The 24,409-nt window shown below is 43.3% G+C and overlaps 1 protein-coding gene across 6 annotated transcripts in view; it reads left to right on the top strand.

Moving 5' to 3' along the window:
- Window positions 1-24,409, top strand: part of RERE (arginine-glutamic acid dipeptide repeats) — a 290,268-nt gene that overhangs the window by 121,823 nt on the left and 144,036 nt on the right. For all 6 annotated transcript variants that reach the window (XM_083163291.1, XM_083163286.1, XM_083163289.1 and 3 more), the window contains one exon: window positions 2,054-2,505. In XM_083163291.1, the coding sequence (XP_083019417.1) occupies window positions 2,199-2,505 (307 nt within the window). In that variant the 5' untranslated portion in view covers window positions 2,054-2,198. The remainder of the gene's footprint in view (window positions 1-2,053; window positions 2,506-24,409) is intronic.

Here is a 24,409-nt window from a genome sequence, read left to right as displayed (position 1 = left end):
GCACCAGGTCACGCCCTTATACCATGTTCTCACTGTGAGTGAGAAATACACGGCTTTTAGCATTAAAATGCCGGGACGGACCCCCGTTCCCACTGCAAGGCAAATTCCCAGGTGAATAGGTTGTACCTGGTAATCTTAAGTCTTTTAACACTGGTTTTTATGCAGTGAGAACGGGTCAACCTGTGTCTGTATACCCGAATCTCAAACACGGTTAAAAAGAAGGGTTTTACCCGTGTATGAGATCCGGGTATGCGACCCGTTCACACTGCAAAAAATACCCGTTGTTAAAATGCAAATTTCCGCGTCGACATGCTAGACCCGGGAATTTGCAGTGATGATGGGGTATCATTTAGCTTCTCAGTTTCCTTTTTGTGTAGCATTCAGTAGATGTGACACATTACAGGGGGCATGCGGTACAGATGACAGTGGTTAACAATTGTATCTCCCCTGTGAGGACAATGGGAAGGAATCGGGAGCCCGGGCACTGTGCAGTGTTCCAGCTCCATCAGCTGACATTGTGGAAGAACAAAGTGCTCAGGGACCAGTGTAGATATGAATCTGTGAAAGCAAAAAAGGATTAATTCACACAGCATCTCCTCTAGGATCAGAGGTTTAATCCTAATAAGGTGCTTAATACTAGATCCTGTCTCTGCTCCACGATTGTGCTCTTTTGCCATCAGAGCCCCGGGAGCTCCTCTAGTCAGCTCTGCTGGGACTACTTCTCCAGTGTGTGGGGTATTAGAAATATAAATAGACATATTGTTCGGGATGTCACTCTGTCTGGTGCTCTCATCATTCTTAAAGCATAAGCCAAGATTGGAAAGGAGGGGGGATGAAATCTGATCTATTTGTGGAGATCCAATGATCTGATGGATATATTGCTGTGTTCTGTACATCACTGCTGCTCAGCTCCCTGCTAATCTCTGGTGCTGCAAAAAAAAAAAAAAAAGGCAGCAGAACCACTTCTTAGATTCCCAGGGAAGATAAGTGAGCTCTGTTTAGCTTCATTGACTTTCAACAGGAAAGCAGGAGAGGAAGCTGTGTTTTATATTAGAAATGAGCTAATCAGCGCCAATGTTTGCATTGTGATTCCTAGCCAGGAAAAAGCCTCCGAATGGCGTTTTGGCTGCGGATCTGTTTTTAGTTTACATTAAAATACATTTCCCATCACCTTGAAATGGTCCTACTTTACAGTGAGATGATTTGGGCTGTTAGTGTTGTGGCTCAGTCACGCTGACCTGGAAATGAACATTTTCACTGTAAGTGCTTAGTATTGTGCTTCTCGTGTCCTTGTATTTTCCCAGAATACAGTAGTCCTGGACAAGTGGTGGCTGCTGTCCTCTCCTTATTATAATGCACCGAGTGCTGTTATCTTTACTGTATCTTACAATCCTCCTTTTCTTATACATTATTCAATGGAAAATACTGTTCTTGCAAACTGTGTGTATGTTATTGCTGAGTAAAGAAATTGATGTATGGAGAAGATAATGCCGTGCAACAATCCCTCTTATTTCTGGTAATAACGCTTTGGCCACAGAGCGGCAGTGTTCCGTTTTATGCTGCCACTGGAGGCCGACCTTCATGCCCACTGTTATTAATGATATAAGTGGTCCCAGTCTTTGTGATCCTACAGACTATAATGCCACTAGTATTTTGTGGATTATGAAAACTTGAACTGCTGTATATTGATATTTCTATAAAGGAACAAATGAGTAGCAGTTAAGGTGTCTGTCCATTTGTATTACCCTAACGCCGATTTGCATAACCTGTCTTTGTAAAGTCAGCTTAGAGTTTATATCTGGTTGTCTTGTAGCTTTTAAGTTCTGAACGATAACTTCGTTTTATATTTTCCTCTTCCTTTATCGTTTTTTATCTTGCATGTTGATGTCATTATTTTTCTCTCGGTTAATTACGGCCTAGGGTTTAAGGGGCAAACTATGGCAATGTGCTATTACAGTGTTTGTATCATTGGATAATCCTCTCTATTTAATGTAACTCTATGGCAAGGAACTGTTCAACAATGTGTTCATGGTATTTTTCTTTCTTTGCGCAGAGCTCTTTGAAGCGCCGGGGTTGTTGGAGTGGTCCAATTTTTCCTGGAATTGCGTGAAAAATTCAGAAGACTGAAGCCCAGGCTCACTGTCTACCTTTCACGGAGGCCCAGCCGTGAGAGGACAGAAGAAGGCACGTGGCGAATAATGACGGCCGACAAAGAGAAAGATAAAGACAAAGACCGGGATCGGGAGAGGGAAAAACGAGACAAGACCCGCGATGGGGAGAATTCCCGTCCACGGCGTAGCTGTACACTGGAAGGCGGTGCCAAAAACTACGCGGAGAGTGATCACAGCGAGGATGATGATAATGACAATAGCGGCATAACGGCAGAAGAAGCTGCCAAGAAAAACAAGAAAAAGCTGCCAAAGAAGAAGTCCCGTTACGAAAGGGCCAACAATGGGGAGATTACATCTTTCGTCACTGAAGATGATATGGTGTACAAGCCAGGAGGTAAGGAGTTAATAAGCCAGAGGCTTGTGGGAATGTTATCGGCTTCATGTATGTTCTGTAATCAGAATCTTACCTTTAGTAATACTCAGCGTAGCATAGTTGCTTACTTTATGGCGATGGGATTTCTAAAGGCCCATACACACTACAAGATTTTCATTTCAAAAGACTTTGGTGAAAGATATATCTTTCAGAGATTTTGGCAAAGTAGTGCGTACACACTGAACTATTTTCCTCAAAGATCAAAAGATTTTCAGTAGGCGAAAGACTTTGCTGAAAATCTTTCATATAAAAGGATATTTACATAATGGGCTGGGTTTGAATCCCAAGGGTGGGAGCAGCGGCCATTTTTATTCAGTGCATGTCTGCTCTTGGGGCCTGATTCAGAATGGGGGGGGGGGGGGGCGCTGATGACTCAGATTGGCTGGGGAACGCCTGCATTTTCTGCTGACCTCCCAGAAAATGGCAGTGGCACTCCCCAAAAAATCCCCCTGCTGTCAATTAGACAGCAAATGGCCAGCGATCACAGTCGTTCGGCAGTGGCTGCGGTAACGCATAAATTGCTGGCGAAGACCAGCAATTTATACGTTACGCCCATAACATAATTTACATTGTTGGGCAGGGGGGACCAGTAATATATACATTGCTGGCATGTGCTAGCAATGCATATATTGCCGGCTAATCAATAAACATTGGTGGGCAGGGGGGACCAGCAATATATACATTGCTGCATATATTGCCGGCTAATCAATAAACATTGGTGGGCAGGGGGACTAGCAAATATATACATTGCTGCATATATTGCCGGCTAATCAATAAACATTGGTGGGCAGGGGGACCAGCAATATATACATTGCTGCATATATTGCCGGCTAATCAATAAACATTGGTGGGCAGGGGGGACCAGCAATATATACATTGCTGCATATATTGCCGGCTAATCAATAAACATTGGTGGGCAGGGGGACCAGTAATATATACATTGCTGCATATATTGCCGGCTAATCAATAAACATTGGTGGGCAGGGGGACCAGCAATATATACATTGCTGGCACGTGCCAGCAATGCATATACTACTGGCTAATATCAATGTGACTAGACATTGGTGGGCAGTGTGTGTGCTGCTGCTCAGGGCTCCTGCGGCTTCTACTCCCTGCTCCTTGAGACATGTACGGAGCAGGGGAGGCGTAGGTGCTGCGGACAGGGGTGGGCTGGCGGCGGCTTTCCTCCCTGCTCCGTGCGGCTGTAGTATACGGGGGAGGGAGAGAAGGTGCTGCAGACGGGTGCGGGTAGGCTGACAGATGGGAGCGGGCTTGCGGCGGCGGCTTTCCTCCCTGCTCCGTGTGGCGGTAGTACACGGAGCAGGGGGAGGGAGAAGGGGAGGAGGCAGCTGGACGCCGGGCTGAAAGTGGCTAATCTTTCAGCCCGACGGCCGGGCGTACACACACAGCGATGATGGCTGATAAACCAGCCATCATCGCTGGCATGCTGGTAAAACCAGCAGATGGGAGACTTTGCTAGCGATGATGCGGGAGCGCGCATCATCGCTAGTCTCCCATCTCTGGCCCATACACACTGGGAGATTTTCTGCTGAAAATCGCTCAAAACAGGCAAAATGAACGATTTTCAGCTGAAAATCGTCTAGTGTGTATGGGCCTTAAATGTAATGTTTATGCAAACTATTAAGGTTGGTGGATGAAGAGACCACAAAGGCCATTTTGTCTTAAGTGAAAGAAGAGGGGGTCTTCTTAGAAACTGGGCGGACACTTACTAAGAGTTCTAGTTCACGTGGGATGTTGCTATGGCAACCGATTAGAATCTACTTGTTTATTTAGCACCTTCTAGAAGATAATAGTATCTGATTGGTTACCCAAATCAACATTCCGTCTGAAATTTTCCCCTGGGGGGTCTGAGGTCAAGGCCAAAGCCTCTGACTCATCTGTTAAACATAAATATTGGTCTGTTCCATATTGGCACTGCTTATATATTTAAAATATAATTTATAAAATATAACTGACTTAAAACCTGCACGGCACAGTATTTTGATTAATGCTTTAGGGGGGGGGGGGGGGTCTATTGATTATTTTTATATCAATAAAACAAATAAAACCGAACATTCCTTATTGCGATCATCCGTAATGTATGTTTGTGGGTTCCCAAAAAGTCCTGTCCTGGAGAAGGCTTGAAATTTAATATCCCCCTCACAACAAAATCCTGGGTTTGTTCCAGGACAATGAACACTATTTAAAATTGTGGCGACACCCCCTTCACACCAAGACAGTTACCCAGGAAAGCCCCAAGTTGAGTGTCCGTGTGAATGGTTAACTCCAGTTTTGTGACCCCAGTCCCTGTTCACAACCTGGGTTTTTTGCTGTAGTTTTATGGGGTGTTTTGAGGCTGTGATAGGAGCTCACTGGATAACTCGGACTGAGTATACCATGGCTCTCCCTTTCACATCTCAGTGTATCAGACCTGGCTTACATGACCGGATCTGCCCTTTCACACTAGCACTTGACCTGGGTTTACGCAAATTTTGCTCTGTGTGAAAGGGGTAGAAATAAATTGTTAATAATACCCCTTTTACACAGAAAATGAAATTCCCTGGTGAAGCAGGTCCACCCGGCAATTTATTTAAATACACGGGTTCCTTTTCTGTGTGACAGGGCAGATCCGGTTCTTAAACTTCAGGTCTCTAACCCTGCAAATGACCAGAGTCGGAGACCCAGAGTTTAACCCCTTCACGACATTTGACGTATATATACGTCATGGTCGGGAAGTACTTCCCGACACATGACGTATATATACGTCATGACTTCTAACTGTCACTGCGTCTAGAGACGCAGTGACAGAGGGACGATGTCTGCTGTCCCCGACAGCAGACATTCCCCCCTCGCCGCCCGGGGGGGGCAGGGATGCCTCCCCCGGTCGGCGATCGCTGTGATTGGCTGTTCAAATCTGAACAGCCATTCACAGCGTTTCCTGTGTTACCGGCGGCTAAGCCGCTCGGTAACACAGGGATCGGTGGTGATCGGTGCTGTCAAGTACAGCACCGATCACCACCGATGTGCAGCCCCCCCTCGAACCCGCCGGGCACTCACCCGGCAGCAGCTCCCCCGGAGCGTCTGGAGCGCACGCAGCGCTGCCCTCCTCCCCCCTCCCCCCCGCAGCAGCAGCAGCAGCATCAAGCTGCAGAAAAAGTTAAAAATTAAATATATGCACTGAAAAAATATATTTATATATATATATATATATACACATATATATATATATACACATATATATATATATATATATATACACATATATATATATACACATATATATATATATATATATATATATATATACACATATATATATATACACATATATATATATATACACATATATATATATATATATATATATATATATACACATATATATATATATATATATGTGTGTGTGTATATATATGTATATATATATATATGTGTGTGTGTGTGTATATACCGCACCATTACCACCGATCGCCAGCCCCCCCCCCCCTCCCACCCGGCAGCCCCCCTCCCTCCCACCCACCCGGCAGCCCCCCTCCCTCCCACCCACCCGGCTGCCGCAGCGCCAGCACCCCTCCCGCCCCCCTGCCAGCCGCAGCGCCAGCCCCCCTCCCAAAGCTGGTGACTAAAATGGGGTCACTTGTGGGGGGGTTCCACTGTATTGGTGCTTCGGGGGTCTTGCTAATGCGACATAGCACCCACCATTCATTCCACCACCAAAAATCACTCCTTCCCTTCTGAGTCCTGCCATGCACCCAACTGGTATTTTTTGGTCACACGTGAGGCATTGCCGTACTCGGGAGAAATTGGGGCACAGATTTTGGGGTGCTTTGTCTCCTTCATTCCTTGTGAAAATAAAAAATTTTGAGCCAGAACTGCATTTTTCTGTAAAAAATTACATTTTTTTACACAAAAATGCAGATCTGGCTCAAAATTTTTCATTTTCACAAGGAATGAAGGAGACAAAGCACCCCAAAATCTGTGCCCCAATTTCTCCCGAGTACGGCAATGCCTCATGTGTGACCAAAAAATACCAGTTGGGTGCATGGCAGGACTCAGAAGGGAAGGAGTGATTTTTGGATTTTGCAGCACAGATTCTGGTTGAATGACCCCCGAAACACCCATACAGTGGAACCCCCCCACAAGTGACCCCATTTTGCAAACTACACCCTTCAGGGAATTCATCTAGGGGTATAGTGTACATTTCAAACCCCCTGGGGTTTCACCAATTTTTATACAACTGAGCTGTGAAAATGAAAAATTAAATTTTTTTCATTTTCACTGCCCAGTTGTACCACAATTGGTGAAACCCCTGGGGGTTTGAAATGTACACTATACCCCTAGATGAATTCCCTGAAGGGTGTAGTTTGCAAAATGGGGTCACTTGTGGGGGGGTACCTAACTTTTAGCATCTTATGGTGCCTAGAAACCTACATTGTGCCTAAAAAATAATCTCATAAAAAGGAGGCTCCAAAATCAAGTAGGTGCTCCTTCTATTATGAAGCCTGTGGTTTGGTCACCGTGCACACTAGGGCCACATATAGGATATTTATGAAAACCAAAGAATTGGGGGAATCAATTTTTAGTCACATTTCTCTAGTAAAATCTACTGTGTTCCTTAGAAAAATGTATTAAAATTGCAAATCTGCAAAAAAAATGAAATTTTGAAATTTCACCTACACTTTCTTTTAATTCCTGTGAAACACCTAAAGGGTTAACAAACTTCCAAAATGCTGTTTTGAATACTGTGAGGGGTGCAGTTTTTGAAATGGCATCATTTATGGGGGTGTCTCACATACAAGTCCCTCAAAGTCACATCATAACTGACCTGGTCCCTAAAAAAATCAGTGTTTGAAATTTTCTTGAAAATTTGAGAATTTGCTATTCATATTTGAAGCCTCCTAGTGTCCAAAAAAATGAAAAGGAGGTTGAAATAATGATTGCAACATAAAGTAGACATATGGTCTTTGTTAGTTATTAACTATTTTGAGTGGTATGTTTATTTGTCTCACAAGCAGAAAATGTGACATTTTGCAAATTGCAAAATTTTCCATTTTTTCACGACATTTTGGTATTTTTCACAAAAAAACACAGACTGTATCGACGAAAATTTACCACTAACTTGAAGTACAATGTGTCACGAGAAAACAATCTCAAAATCACTGGGATAAGTAAAAGCAAAAAAAAGTTATCCCCACTTAAGTGTGACATGTCAGATTTGAAAAAAAGGGCTCTGTCATGAAGGCACAAACTGGCTCTGTCATGAAGGGGTTAAGATCTGGATCAACCCTTGTACACAGGCGAAAACCCAGTGTAATAGAGCAAATCTCCGGGTCTAAACTTTAGCCCCAGAGATTTTCTCTCCTGTATGAAGGGGAAGTCTGACAGCAGTGGCCGAATAGCCCGGCGCTTGAATGGCGGTATAAGTAAATATGGTTTAAATCACTTTAGTTAAGGGTTTGAATTCAGCTAAACTTCTGTGCATGTGCGTCCATACAAATGTGCAAGCTGTTGACTACAAGAGCATAATTTAGCAAAAAATTTAGCCCTTTAAAATATGTTAACACTATCTAAAGATAATGTTATGGTGCCCACGCATGGTAAGATAAAACGGTTTAGCCATTTGTTACCGGTCGCAAATGAGCAATCATTTAAAAATTTACCGTGTTTGGGCATGATGACTGTCCAGTGTGGCTGCAGAAACTGCTGTTTTATAGTGATTTTAGCAGGAATTTGCTTTATGTAGGCCAGGGGTGGCCAACCCTGATGCAGGCCATTTCACTATGTCCTAGCTTAATTTGCACTGCCATATTTATTCTGTGACAACAAATGAAGCACATAGTGTAATACGAAGCAATAATGCAAATTAAGTTATCTGCATTTATCTTGGAGGATCAGCATTGTATAATTATAAATTAATTTCCTCTTACAATTCATCAAGCAACAGTATTTTAAGATGTTGGCGCACATATTACGTATATGTCGGACTTGCTATTAAATCATTGTGTTACTGACCATCCTAGGAACAGTGCATTGACCTTCATCTCTAAATGTGATTGTAGTTGTCCTGTAATATGGCACTTGGGTTGGTTACAAAAGAATGGTGAGATCGTTCACTTCTACATCAGTTTGCCATGTTTTCTGAACTGTCTTGACCGGTTTATGCATGTGAACATCACAGCGTTCACTAGACTGAAATCTGTAAGAGTAAATCTGAGGGTATCATAGGACAACATAAATAGTACATGTATACTGTTACAACCAATGTCCCTGTTTGTAGTTGTATGTGTGTATTTGCATGTATGTAGAAATTAAGCTACAATGATCAACTGGATTCCTCGGTCCATTTCTGTGAAATCGTTTTGAATACCGTGCATCAGTTCCCCACCAGAATCTTTAGAAACAGATTCTTAACGGCCCTAAAGTTCCATTAGGGAATATACTATTCATAGCAGCCCTGCAGATTGCATCTTGCATAAACCATTCCGCTCTAGATTACGCCCTAGTGGATGTAATGTACGTTTACAAGCTGTTTAGATTTCCTGTGTATATTTAGAGGTAAACAGGATTTAGGATACATAACCTGATTTATTTGTGATAGGCTTTATTAGCACGCGAGCATATGTTTATATATAGTCATTACATGTTTATATCTTATGATGAAAAAGTGTATGGCGTATGCAATGTTGGTGTCTTTAATGTGTTCCAGTCTTTCCTGTTAAAGTGCAGCCTGTGGTGGAGGCAGCCATTTTGCTTCCTTGATTACTAGACAATTGGGACGTCACTGAGTTACTATTATAGTGAATGGTGATTCACACCACAAAATGGCTTCCTGCTCTTGGTGGAGACAATGGTTACACTGTAAAATCTCCTCTTTTAATCACAAAATGTGTCTGAAAATGTTTCTTTTCGCTTTTGTTCAGCAGAAATTGTCTTGTTTTTTGTTTCACAGTAGATTGAAAGCTTTTCCTAACACTGGAATGACACAGGCTCTTTTAAGATATTTTTTTGTTTGTTTGTGTCAATATATTTATCACAATTTAATTTTGACATGTGTAGTTGTGATCTGTTTCTATTAGTAAACATAAGCAGACTGGTCATAGATACTTTTAATAGCGCTATACTGACAGAAGAGGATAAGTAAAGCAGGGATAAGTAAAGCAGGGTTGAGATTCAGCATCCGCTTGTACTGTACTAGAGAGAAAATAAATGACTGCCTGTACCATCATGTGTCATTACCTACCCTGCAGCTCCCAGCATCACAGCCCTGCTCCCTGCATGAGGCTGAGCTTAATACAAATAACATATTGAGCCTACTGAGGTTAGTGATGCTTGCGAGTATAAGCCCTCTGTTTTTAGAGGAAGATGTAAAGGTTACACATACTTACGTAGACTCGCCTTTTTTCTTAAGAAGATACTTGGGAATTTCAACAGCATTGCTTTTCTGTCCAAAGTCTAATATTATGCCAGCCTCGTCCAGTCCGGTACAATCATGAAAACGGACCTGCCAATCATCCATGTTCCAGTGCTGTCAGTGACTCGACAGATTGCGATTACTGATACCCAGCTTTCTATTTCTAAGCGATGACGTTTTTTGTGTGATTCATGCCACCTTTGGAACCGTGTTTACACTGGTCTTGTAGCAAATGATATATTCTGTATAGACTTTGTCTCCATGATGTCAGCTCCTGCTGATGACTAACAATCATTCTGAACACCCGCTGGTGTCACTGGTCAGCTGCTGACCACATTGGACTGTATGTAGCCTCTTTAAATGTGGCTGTGCAGTCTCCGATAAGGTGAAGGTAATGTTGGGATTATGTTGAAGTATTCTTGGTTTGCACGTTTGTACAAAAAATATCGAAGACTCTGTTTTAGGAGGTGAATAATGCACCCAGTAACAGCAGCGTTTGACTAAATAGGCAGACAATAGTCTATTGCAGACAATCTGGTTAGGAGGTACAGCTCACTGAAGAGCTGGGTGGAATGACAGATTTGCAGGCTTGCATTGCTGAATCCACTTGCAGGTGTGATTGATTTGCATATATGGGCGTGGCCAGTAATGTCACCGCATCTTAAACTCCCTCGTTATCCACTTTTGGGCCTACATCGGCTCCCAAGAAGACTTGCTGATAACGAGGAAGGGACCTATGGTCGTCTGAAGCAGAGTGTGGAGACTTCTTAATTTTTTTAAAAAATTTTTAAATTGATCCGCAGAAAATCAAATAAACTGATTCATATGTGAAAAATGGGGAACAATATTTTGGGTTTTATTATGTAAAGCTCCTGTGCAGCTGAGACTGTATCTACAAAACGTTAAATGAAAAAATCCCATTAAAGATCAAAACATTTTACATTGTAGCATCAAAATGGTTCCCATAATTATCTTTCATAAAAGCCATCAGAGAATATCTCTTGTGTTTTGTTTCCCTTTACCCCACTTCCTCCCGTTTTCCTGTAAATGTCACCATGGCAACAAATGGATTTATTGCCGTCTGTGTACAACAGCCATAACACGGTTTCCTCCCATCGCCACCAGGGCATATTGATTTCCAGTGTCCGTTGGAATATCAGATAGTTTTGCCTGATAACGTCAGCAGTGTGTGTCCCCTGTTCTACAAGTAACCAAATCTCTCAGCTGCGTGCTGAAGTTCTAACGTGTGTTCGTTCTGTTATCGCCACCCACAGGTTACCCAAGGGTTAGCACCATGGTTATTTGGCTGACTTGTCATTCTAGACTTTGACCCACCATTAATGGCGTGTTCTCTGATCATTCTAAGCTAACAGTGTTGAAAGCTTCTTATTTACTCCCCACATTGCAGGACAGTGGCGGTTATAGAGATAATGGTTTTCTTGTTTGTTCTGCGTGCATCAGTGTCTGAGTCATCAACTGCCCTCAGCTCTTCCAGTGCCCTCACTGATAAATGCGTGGTGCCAGGCTTTGGCAGACAAGTATATCTTTTAGTTGTATACAATTGGCACAGACGTGCCAAATAAAACAGAACAGAAATCCGCTGTGGAATGTATCCTTTGTGTTCTATTGTCCATGTACACCACACAAGTAGATGGCTTGTATTATCTCCTCCTGGGGGTACAAGTGCCGTTGGCATCCACGGTGGAGTACGTATAGTAATGACGGGCCAAGTGATTGTTATCTGCTGACAAATTCTATGTTTCTAAGTATGTAGAGATATTGTTTGTTTTGCCGTATTCATGTCTGTGGCTTGAGCAGACGCTGAGCGCTAATCACATACACACATTTTACTCACAAGAGTTTAAGATTTACAATACCGGCAGGCTATCCCCTGTACATCTAAGGCAGGCATGTTTAAACAATGGCCCTCCTGCTGTTTTGAAACTGCAAGTCCCATCATCCCTTGCCACAGTTTTGCTATTAGGGAATGCTAAAACTATGCCAATGCATGCTGGGATGTGTAGTTTCACAACAGCTAGAGGGCCACAGTTTGGACATGCCTGATCTAAGGGCACGATTGGGGGAGAAAAAAAACACATAAAAAATGTTAAATACAGATTTTTCTGATATCCGTGTGGATCGGGATTTTAATGCCCCATACACAGGATATTGTAAAAGTTATCGCTCAGAAAGGGGCTTATTTAGTGTGTACACAGTATTGTTACCGATACATGCACCCGCGCATCGTTAATGATCCCCTCATTATCTGCTGAACATGCAGGTCAAACATCCCGCGTGATCAGTGGGTCCTGGGCGATACCACTGAACGATATCATTTACCAATATGGTTCAGTGTGTACACTCAATATCCGCTATCCGTGGCTGATATTGTTAACTATTTTAAACTGGTTTACTATCCCCAGATTCCCCAGCACAATTGTCAGGGAACAGCCTCAATGCATGGCAGATGTATGGTGGGGCATACACAGCAGATTGAGTGATACTGATGGCTATATTGGGCCATAATTCAATGTACTGAGAGCTTGTATTTGTCATCTAAGAATTCAGCACTCAGTATGCATCCAATGACCCAATTAGACAGCATTTTGATTGTTTCACGTGTGCACTTTTGTATATTCTGTATTGTACGTGGTGATTGTAAATTATAAGGAAGTGTTATGATACTGTAATGCTGCCTGTCTTTAAAACACAGCTTAAATCATTTCAACCATATGCTTTACATGTAGTAATTTATATCCAGCATGAAACTGGTTAACCGCCACCAGCAGCGTTGTAATAAAATGCTGCATGCTTCCGATTGGTCGATCGCAGTACATCTGTCAGCTGACCTAGCCTGCTCTCCCCATAACTCCTATATATTTATATTCTATAAACATGTTCATTGGCCCTGGGGGTTAATGAGTAAGGAAGCGACACTAGTGAGGATGATTCTCTGCCAGCTGAGTTTATATCAATGCTTCCTTTGTGTTCATTGTCCTGAACGGGCTTGGTGTATCTTCCTGCCTTCCTGGCAGATGAGGTTGTAACCTCTATTTCTCACTTGCGTTCTCTTATCAGCGTTAACCCGTTATTATCTCTTCAGATCCCCAGACCACCTCTGTCCACGCTGGCCTGCCTGGCAGTAATGGGAGCTAAGGCGACATTAGTTAGATTGAAATACAGGAATTTGGCTTCTGCCTTGACAGCTATTGGCTGTCCCCTGTCATTGACCCATGTGTTTGTCATCCTTCCAGATATTGCCTTCTATTCCTTATGACAGCCACACCAGCTGAGAAAGGCCAGGCCTGCCAGATTGGAGCAAGATTTCTAGGGATTGCCTAAGGGAGGGGGGGGGGGGGGGGGGAAATGTCTGCTTCTAAACCCAGTTGTGCCATTTTACTCCAGTGATTTTTGCAGCTGCTAAGACGCTCATTAGAATTCAGCAGGGATCACTATTATAGAGACAAGATTGAGTTTAAAAACCTATCCAGAACGGCAGGATTTGTTTAATAAAAGTCCTCTGTTTAGGCCTGTAGCCAGATTTTTGCCCGCGGCACAGCGAAGGATGCACGGCTTCACAGCACCTTTATTTCTGCTGCGTTCAGACCGCAAAACTGGCTTTGACCAGGTATTTTAAAACGTTTCTAAAAACGGGTCTGCCGGCTAAAACCCCTTTCATACCGCATCTCTTGTATTTCAGTGCAGATTTTTTTTCCTTCAAGACACTGAACCCGTTTTAACCCATAGAAAACCGTGGATGAAAAAAAACGGGTCTGAAACGGGTAGGACCCTGCTTTATTACTGTTTAGAAATACCAGTTCAATAGAACCGGTAAATTCACTCTGCACCTTTCAGACTGCACAAATTACTGTTTTAAAACGGTAAAAAGACGGCAAAATAACGGGTAAAAAGTGCGGTCTGAAAGGGGAATTATTTGAAATGGGGCCTCACAGAAATGTTTCTTTAGCTGTCAATTAGGAGTTATCTGTACAGCCCTGCATTTTATCTGTGGCAAATCCCCTTATCAGACAACATCGTATATTTATCTTACATCGATAAGAGGCACACATTGGTGGTGGTATGAATGGGCTGTGTACGTTTATGGCAGCAGCACCACCACAGAGAGGCAGACGTCTCCGGGATTTGCCATCTCAAGTGTACAGCAATCGGCAATTTGTTCATTCACCAAAGGCCTGTCCCTGGTGGTTAGAGCCACTTCCCTTTGCTGCCGGTTCTCCCATGAGGGAGCTGCTCCCAGAAAATGGAGGCTGAGCGACAGCCATGACATTGTTAGCTATGGCTAACGTGTTTAAGAAGAACAAAACCCTTGCCGGCAGGAGGCATCACACAGCGTGTATGAGAAGTAATTCTCCGCTCTGTAAATAGGCCAGTCACTCTCACCCCTTCTGGGCTGCTGGTAATTGTGCACACTGCAAACCGTGCTGCGTCGGGCAGGCCGGCTTGTATCATCTCTGCAGAACATGGGCTCCGCTCGTTTCTGGGACAGAACAATGCCGCCCATAATGCTGCCGTATAAGACCTGAAATAAAATCCTTCACAAACCTCTTGTATAGGTGAAGATGTGCTGCTCTCACAAGCCCTGTAAATAGGACTGTCTGGATGGTATTGTTCAGCTGTCTTTGTTAGATTGAAGCGGTTGAAAACGTGACAGATGGAGAGCTGCTCTCCCACTTTGAGGCTGATCAATAGTGGTTGATCCTGCAAATGGCTTTTTTTTTTTTTTTTTTTGCTTCTTTCCACACATGTCCTGTGAACAGCTAGCCGCCTAACTGAAAGCTGACGCTGTGTGTGTGTGTCTGGATTGCATAATGACATTTATTTATTTTTAATTTGCTTTCATAGACTTTATTCACAGGAAGTTAAGATATTTATATGCTTTGCAGCATGTATCAAATCACCAGTAATACCCCTTTCACACTTGCAAAAATATCCCGGGTTCTTGCACATGAACGCGCTCCAACCCAGGATTTTGCTCAGTGTGAAAGGGTCTTGGACGAATAACCCGTGTTCAGCATTCCGGGATTTCTACCCAGGTCCTAACTTGGGTAGAACCCGGAATCGACACGGGTTTTCCGGGTCAGCGTGACCCAGATCCCGTTCACTGCAGTGAAAATGCGGCGCTGGGAGGTGCTGACACCTCCCAGAGCCGCCCCGGCCAAGCCTCCAGATGACGCCACCCGCCCGACTTCATTCCGGGTCTGGTGGCCAGTGTGAAAGCACTTGCAAGCCGGGTCGCACCCGGAACCTAGATCCCGGCTTGCAAGTGTGAAAGGGGTATGACATACTGTATAATATTTGCTAACCTTTTCGTTGGATCAGATGTTGTGTGTAAAAGTGGGCAAATCCTACATTAGCGCACCTGATTGTACGGCACCCCCATAATCCTGCTTTTGCTAATGTCACACCTGCATTTATTTTTAATGACCTTTTTACACATTAGAACACTACTGTATGTATGTATGTTCTCTGATGGTGTTACACCAGCGGTTCACCTTTATTTCACTGACCTACCAGACAATTTGACTTTATTGATATATCAACTACCTATTAACAGACATTGATCATGTTCATAGATGGCAAGCATTGATTTTTGACTACTGTGTATGACCGCAAGAGACTAATGCAGCCCACACACGCGCCGATGCCGGCGATGCTGTACGATGGGGTGCGCGCTCCCGCGGCACCTCATCGTATAGTACAAAAAGTATGTGCTGCACATACTTTTTGTACCTGCTTTTTCTAGCACAGCATCGCATCGCATGCACATCGTATGCACAAGGCATACGATGCGATGCTGTGTGTGCTAGTTCAGCCCACAACGCACGCTGGAATCGGTGCGTGTGTGGGCTGCATAAGGGGGCGTATCCAATCCTCCGGTGGGGGAAATAGCGGCAAGGCCCTACTCAATGCTGTCTTTACCGACAGCATGAAGAGGCATCACAGCAGAAAGAGACAGACTTTAAAAGCTGTTGGGCCCGTTCTGCTGATGATGGCCGTGGATTGTCACAATCCCGGTTATGTATGTATGTGTATATGTATATGTATATATATATATATATGTGTGTGTGTGTGTGTGTGTGTGTGTGTGTGTGTGTGTGTGTGTGTGTGTGTGTATGTATGTATGTATGTATGTATATATATATATATATATATAAATTTTTTTTTCAATCAATGGCAGTTTGCGTGGACACACCCTCTTTTTGCCAATCGGCAGACGGGACATTGAATCCCATGTGTCGATTTGCTGTCAGGCAAACCGAAAACGCGCTAGGATCACGGCTGTCGGGAGGGGCCGACAGCCGTAATCTGGGACTATACAGTTTGTTTAATTTTACAACTGCAAATTTTCCTTTTTAAATCTCTTCTAAATTAAACAAAGCACTTTACCTGCAGTTAGGCCGGGTGCACACTTGAACCATATAGTGTAGTTCATTGGTGGAATGAGCACACCCAATTAAATGCTGTAGTTCAGACCTATCACGTCTCAACCGATGCCTATATACCAGCATGTTTGTATGTAATGCCGGCCCCAGGACCATCCAATGACTGCAAAGCTTGGTAGGCAAATACATTTACCCGTCCGGTTTTTGATGTTTGGCCAGATGTAACAAGCAGCTGATTGGTAAGTGTTGTATGCTTACAAAATCGACCTCTGTTGGAGTAGAAGTTGGCATATTGTGTACCCAGCATTGGAAAACCACAGAAAACAAAATGGCCGATGTGCTGCTAACGTTTTATAGCATGGTATTAAATTGGTAAAGCAAAGCTATAAATCTTTACTTAATATTGTGGGACATCAGTATTGGAAAGAAGTAAAATAAATTTCTGCTACCTGCGTCTTTGTACTGCTCAGCATTAATCATTCCAGGTAATATTGTTGCTGACCAAACATTGGGAATCATTGTGTGTGACGTCTTCTTGTGACCTCTTATTGGTTTATTGGACATTACTGCTACTGGTAGCTTAATGCTGGTCATTTTAAATTCAACTACTATTGACATAGCACTAAGCATTACGGTTACTGATGGGCATAATGGCTGCATTGGCTGGTCTGCTGGTTCTGTATGGCTGCTCACATGCCCTGTGTAATATTTTTAGTGCTTGGGGCACTTATTAGCTGCATGGTTGCGCCACATTGAAGAACCGGAACCATTTGCAGCTGAAATGGTAGTCAGTGATGTATTCTTTTAATTTGATTCAGCAACTGTTTATTGGATGAGTAGATGGCTGCGTATTTTGTACTGGACGGTCGCATAGTGTCTTGTAAATTGCCAAGAGCCAGATTATGTATGTGTGGAAGCAGCATAGTAAGTTCCTGTCGTCTTTTTGCGCTGTTATATAGGCATTAAAGGTTGTGGCAGTGACTAGCAAGCTTTAGAATGAGTCTTTTGTGATCTGCGGCTGAAGACATCTAGGAATAATACAGACTCGTACTTTGATGTGATGGAACTGCTGTAAATCGTGGCTGGATCTCAACATTACAGCGGGAGACTAAATTGGAAGCAGCTTTGCGTATGTGCTTTTTGTGTGGATAACAGATGGAGATGAGCAGAGAAATGTGTATCAAACTAATAATCACCTAGTGAATGATGCCCTTCAGTTCGGCAAGGAATATACAGAACAGTCTTTCAGGGCTTGTAGTGTTTGAGTTTTTTTCTTTTGTCTTTTCTAATAACTGTTGTCATTGCGGGAAAGCTGGTACCATGGTAATCTGAATATACATCATCCCCTACATTTTTCAGCAGTATCCCCTGTTATTTACTCCAGGTAGCTTTTATAAACTGTTCTATTTCTCTATGCTGTTGCTGCACAGACGTACCACCACTCATGTACCGTAGACGTAGGCTTTAAGTGACCCGAGAGCAAATTTCCATCTCCTATAATTTACGTCGCAAGTTGCCTGCTTTCACCTTGTGTAGACAACCGGTACACATTTAAGTGGCCATCCTGGCTAATCTTTTACTGCACAACTATTCCGGAGCCAACCGTGAGCTTGGATTATTGATGGAACTGATTTTACCCCTTCTATGAAAAGCTTGCATCGCAAAATCCTGCATTAAGCCATGCGATGGCAGTCATTACATCATGCATCCTTAACCTCTCAATGGTGAGAATTGCATCGCCTCTCCCGTGTAATTTGTTCCTGTAGTCTAGTTATATCCCCTTGTAAGAAAAGGCAAGTAGGGGATTTCTGCAAGGGCAAATACACAAGCTGCGTTAGTAATGCCCTATAAAGTCTGTCTCCCTCCTCCCCCCCTCCTGATTACAGCTACATTTGTCATATTTTACAACCACCCGCAATGTGTGGAACATAGCCCTGTTTTCTATGTAGGCTCCTCATTTTATTACATTTATTCATCTGTCTTCATTGTAAAGACATTGCCGTCTGCACCTTTTCACATTTGTGTGTGGTGTGAATTTCTGCATTACTCCCTGCTTATTTATTATCAGTGCTGGATGGCTATAGCACAGAAACCCTGCTAGCATTTAATGTGAAAATAAGATAATCTGGTGTAATCCATGTGCTTTTTCGAAGGTTAAAAAGTTGTTTGCCCCTGGTTTTATTTTATTGTCTCACCTCTGTGCCACGCACTCACATGTCTGTGTCATTGTATAGCTGTGTTATGTGTATGTGTCTGCTTCTTTGTGTGCACTTACCTAGACATACACTCTTATGTACATTGCTCAGGACCTGTTGTAGAGAACACAAATAATTGTCTAATGCTTTGCCCTGTAACATACTGGTTTTCTTGCCCCTTATAATCTTGTCAGCCTGTGGGAAAGCCTTGTGACACTGCTAAAAAGCCGGTAGAGCAGTGGAAAGGGGGGGGGGTTAACTGTGTGGGTGTCGTGGTGTTTGCCGCCTGAACGGCTAAGCAGTTGTTTTTATAAATTTGGGAGCTGCGGATTACAATTAGCGGTCATTAATTCTGTTCAGCAGGAATATGTTCCATTTAGTGTACAGTCAGGAGGTAGGCTTGAGCGAGTTTAAACACACGGAATCTGAATTATGGCGGTGGTACATTAAACTGCAGCAGCGGGAGAAATACTAAAGGAAAATGGATTCCCTGCAATATGGGTTTATAAGGTTTTATAATAAACTCATTTGCCTGAGGCAAGATGCTGGGCCTGCATCATGAATCTCTGGGTACACATTTCAGTGGGAAAACCGTTTTACCTGGTATGGATTAGCGTCCTGTAGGTGTCCTATCAGCAGACTGCGTCATCCTAGAGCCTTGATGGCTAACCTTGACACTCCAGCTGTTGTTGAACTACACATCCCAGCATGCTCTGCTTCAGTTTTGCTATTTGGCCATGCTAAATCTGATGCAGAGCATGCTGGAATGTGTAGTTCAACAGCCGCTCGAGTGTCAAGGTCCTAGAACGATTGCATCTAATTTTTGATGCAAAGATCAACGGTTATCGATGTTCTATACTTTGAGGCAGTGCTGTTAGAAGAATAGCCTCCAATGCATTGTTATCTCTCTGTGCTTCTACATCAAGGGTGGGAAATAAGCGGCCCTCTGGGTGTTGATGCACTACACATCCCAGCATGCCTTGCATTAGTTTCAGCATGGCCGTATAGCAAATCTAAGGCAAGGCATGCTGGGAAGCGTAGTTCAACAGCTGGAGGGTCGCTTATTGCCCACCCATGTTCTACATGATGCGGAGTAAATCAGGGCTTTGCCATATTTGAGAGATGAGTTGATTAAAACACTTTTTGATTGATATGGTTAGTGACGTCTCTTACCATTTTGCCACTTAGTTGGGCACTGTTCCATTGTGGTCTCTAAAGGCCCATACACACTGAGCAACTTTAAGCTAAGTCACTCAAAACCGCAAGTTTGAGCGGCTTTCAGCTCAAAGCCGCCCAGTGTGTATGCCCGGCGATGAGCGCTGCTGCGTGCTCCTGCATCATCGCCGGGAAAGCCGTTCATCTGCTGGTATTACCAGCAGATGAGCGGCTTTGAGGACGGCTCTGAGATATGCAAAGCTGTTGGCGCTGGGCACGGGGAAAGCGGCTCAGAGCCGCTCCCCCCTCCCTTTTTAACCCACGTTCAGATCACCCCTCTTAATAAGTGGGCCGGTAAATGAAGTCCTTTAGTATGGAATGAGTTATGGAAACATAAATTAAAAAGTGGTATATTTTACTTTCTCCTGCACCCATGTCTACAGATACAGTCTTCAATCGATTTCTCCTTTAGTGTTCCCACCCCCATTCCGTTATTCCTTTTCCTGCAACTCCTTGCTTTCCGTTTTAATGGTGTCTGGGCATTTTGTGTCATCAATTTCCCCAGAACAATGCTGCGGCTGGAGCTCATTTCTGTTAAGTTACAGAGGAGAGATGAAACAGAGAAGAACCATGGCTGTAGCTTTGTTCAGCAGAATTAATGCAGTATAGAGTTCTCATGCAGTGTGACAAGTGATCACAGAAACCGGGAAGGGAAAATGCCCCACTAGATAGAATGGCAAATGTAATTGCTGCTTTAGTAAATTATGTAAAGAAATAATACGACTGGAAAAGGACGGTTTACCTTCTTATAAAGTTTGTTTTAGTGTTTTGAAGTTTTTTTTTTTTGTTTTTTTTTCTATAACCTTTTGATCACCTTTCTGTGATTGCATCTTCGCTGTGACCTTATTTTTAGTGGGATTGTGCACTGCAGAATACCCAAGGCGTTCCATTTGGGATTCCCTGCAGATAATGAGAGCACAGATGGAATTGTGTAATGCTGGCATTACCCCGGATCGATGCCTTTTAACAGTGGTCACAAAGAAGCTTATGTGGCCCTCTATACTTAATATAACGCCAACAGTTCAACTGCAAAAGCCAGACGGTTTAATAAGAGGGTTGTCTCTTGGTGGTAAAACGAGAACACATTTTTAACGGCATTAATCGCAGAAAAGAGGTTCTTCTTCTTTGTCCCATGACTCTGCTGCCTGCAAATGAATTATTCTGTATTTGTTCTCAGAGCTGAAGCAATACAAATTTTATATGTGACAGCGGAATATAACCTAAAGGTCCATCTAGTCTGAAAGTATATAAATACATAAATAGATATGTATGTATTATATGTATGCATTCTTGGACTAATTATGGAAAGAACAAAGACTTTTCCTTGCAATACTTGGTAAAGAAAGTACTTTTAAGAGTATTGGTACATCTTTGTGTATGGCTCCTAGGAAAGATGGTGGCCTCCTTCGTGGTTCTTCCATTTGGCTGTTTTTTATTCCAGGACTTTTCAACTATACCTCCTAGAACAGTGATGGCTAACCTTGACACTCCAGCTGTTGTTGAACTGCACATCCCAGCGTGCCCTGCATCAGGTTTGGCATGGCCAAATAGTAAAACTGTAGCAGGGCATGCTGGGATGTGTAGTTCAACAACAGCTGGAGTGTCTAGGTTTGCCATCATTGTCCTAGACCAATGGTCAGAATCTTGTCTCCTCATGCACAGACGAATGACCCGATTTCCAGAGACTCGTTTGTTTCTTCAGTGGTGGCTGTGCACAGCGTACCTATAAGTGAGTCGCAGGTATGGCATATATACCTGGAGTATAACAACAACGGATGCTAGCCTCGGGCTGGGGGTGCAGTTGTCCTCGATTGTCAGTTTCAGCAGGAAGCAAAACTACCTTTCAACATCCCGGAAATCCAAGCCATTTATCTAGCTCTGACTCTGAAGGATCTGCCCCTAGGTCGAGCTATCTGAGTCGTGGCTGTGGCATATGTCAACAGACTGGAAGGCTCTCAAAGTCTGGCCCATATTAAGTTGGGCGGAACATTATGCAATGGATCTGTCTGCAATTTTTATTTCAGGAGTGGATATTTGGAAGGCGTACTGCCTAAGCCGTCAGGCTTTTTATCCAGGGGATTGGGCTCTTCACTCAAGTGTGTTCAAAAAATATATCAGATAACGCAACATTGGGGAGCCTCTCAGACAGATTTGATTGTGTCCAGGGTGAACCATAAACCCTGGGATCCAGCAGCAGGGGCAGTAGATGCCTTGTCAGTGCTTTGGACTTACACTGTCGTGTATATGTGCCCTCCATTTTCGCTAAATCTAAGGCTACTCAAACAGACCAAGAGGGAGTCTGGTACATGTACTTACAGTTGCTTCTAGCAGATAACTCATGGAGGCTTCTCCTGCCAGAGGACCTACTCCTACAAGGGACATTCATCTACCCGGACTTATGGCAACTGCATTTCATGGCATGGCTATTGAATCCACATTGCTAAGTAGGCGGAGTATTCCGGCTTCATTTGTACTATCTATGCTTAAAGCGGGGAAGGCTTTCTTTTCAACCTTATATCACGGAATCTGGAAGCCTTATGTGTGTCTCGCCTCCTGTTCTTCTTACAAGCAGATTTTCAGCAGGGCTCAGACTGGGTTCTCTAAAGTGACAGGTTTTGGCTATGTCTATATTCCTTAGCTGTAGGCTAGCACTGCTTATAGAGGTATAGACCTTTCTTGAAGGCGTACTGCCTGTAGTCATCTGTGAAAGCACATGCAGACCCTTCTGACTTGTCTTTGGTTTAGCCTTTCTTAGGTCAGACATGTTTGAACCATTGAAAATGGTGGATATATACGTCTGTTAAGGTGGCCATACATCAGAAAGATATTGTACCCAATCATACAATCTCAACTGATTGTAAGATGGATTGTATGCAGATTGTGTGCACATCTTATGTACATAATCATACAATCAATCAGCAGATGGATTGTATGACTGATTGTAAGATGGATTGTATGCAGATTGTGTGCACATCTTGTGTACACAATCATGCAGTAGATGGATTGTATGATTGATTGTATGATCGATTGTGTGTAGATTGTGTGTCCAAAAACCACCAAGGACTGCCGGGATTTCAAGGGAAATTGTACACAATCATGAGCGCAATCGATCTTAAGATCGATCTTTCTGATGTATGGCCAGCTTTAGCCTGAAAAATGTATGTCCTCCTAGCAATGGCTTCCGTCAGGAGGGTTTCAGATCTAAGCGCCCTTTTCTGTAAATCACCATACCTGTGTTCCATGGCTACAGGTCAGAGCAAAGGACTAGATTGGATTTTCTTCAAGTGGTTGTATCTGCTTTCCACATTAATCAGCCAATTGTGGGCCCAACATTGTTGAGGGATTCAAATTCGCTAGATGAAGTACGAGCCCTGCGAATATACATAGAAAGGACATAATTTTTAAATCTAATGCTTTTTTTACCTCTATGACGCAGCAAACAGAGGTTGGCTTGCATCAAAACAAACATTAGCTTTGTTGGATTGGGCTTCCAATTAAGCTTTATACCGGTTCTGCTCGAAAATTACCACCAAACATTACAGCTCATTCTACTCATTCAGTGGCTCCTTCCTGGGCTATTGCACAAGGTGTTTCCATTTCATAGCTTTGTAGAGCGGCTACTTGTTCAGGCCCAACACATTTATAAAATTTTACAAATTTGACACCTTTGCGACATCCATTTCTTGGTGTGGTTGCAAAGTGCTCCAGGATGCCCAGCACACTCCTACCTGGGAGGGTAGTTTTGGGCCGTCCCCAAATGTATAATGTCAGTGTATTTGGTACATACGCTTTCTCTGAATCCATAGGGGACAGAGAGAGAGAGATAGATTCCCTGGTCTCTATCTCCTCCTGGGCATAGCTTTCTAAGACTGGAGGCTGGGAGGAGGATAGAGTGGGTGGAGCCTGCCACACTTCAATATTCTTAAAGTAAAGACTCCTCTGATGCCAACTCTATCCCCAAATGTATAAGACTCCAGTGTCCCCTATCGATTCGGAGAAGGGAAGGAATTAAGTACCAAATTCCAGTTATTCTAATGTCTCTGGATGCCCTATATCAGTTCCCACCCTACCAGAGGCGCACATAAGTATAAAGACATGGCCAAAGTTTTGTGAATGACACAGATTAATTTTCACAAAGTCTGCTGCCTCAGTATTTGTGATGGTATTCTGCATATACTCCATTTATATGCAAAAGTGATCAGATGACTTTCAAAGTCTGTCTTTGCCATGACCGTGAACTTAATCCCAAAAATATTTCCCATTGCCGTGGAAATGAACCATGTTGCATCACTTCTGGTTCTGTCTGTAGTGTCATTAGCCTCTAATCATGATTTTGCCTGACCAGTTGTTGGCTACCCACGCTGCCCTCAGACATCAGCAATCATATGCCCTGTGCTGACATGGGTGGAGGAAGCAACGGCATTAATCCTACAAGTTAGTGGTAACCCTGGAGACAGTTCACAGCCAGCGGCCAAACACAGTGGGACCTGATTTCTGACCACACACACCACTACCCTGCTAGTTAATATAAGGACACACAAGGATATGCATACCACTCACTCCCACTCCACTCGTAAGTACTGTTGATATTTCAAATTGAGAGAAAGGGGGTACTTATAAATGAAAAACCTTATCGAGGG

Source organism: Crinia signifera, chromosome 19 (assembly GCF_055691185.1).
Source record: "Crinia signifera chromosome 19, ASM5569118v1, whole genome shotgun sequence".
In the NCBI taxonomy this organism is placed as follows: Eukaryota; Metazoa; Chordata; class Amphibia; order Anura; family Myobatrachidae; genus Crinia; species Crinia signifera.
Note: the sequence above shows the minus strand (reverse complement) of the source record. Positions and strands in the feature narration are given on the sequence as shown.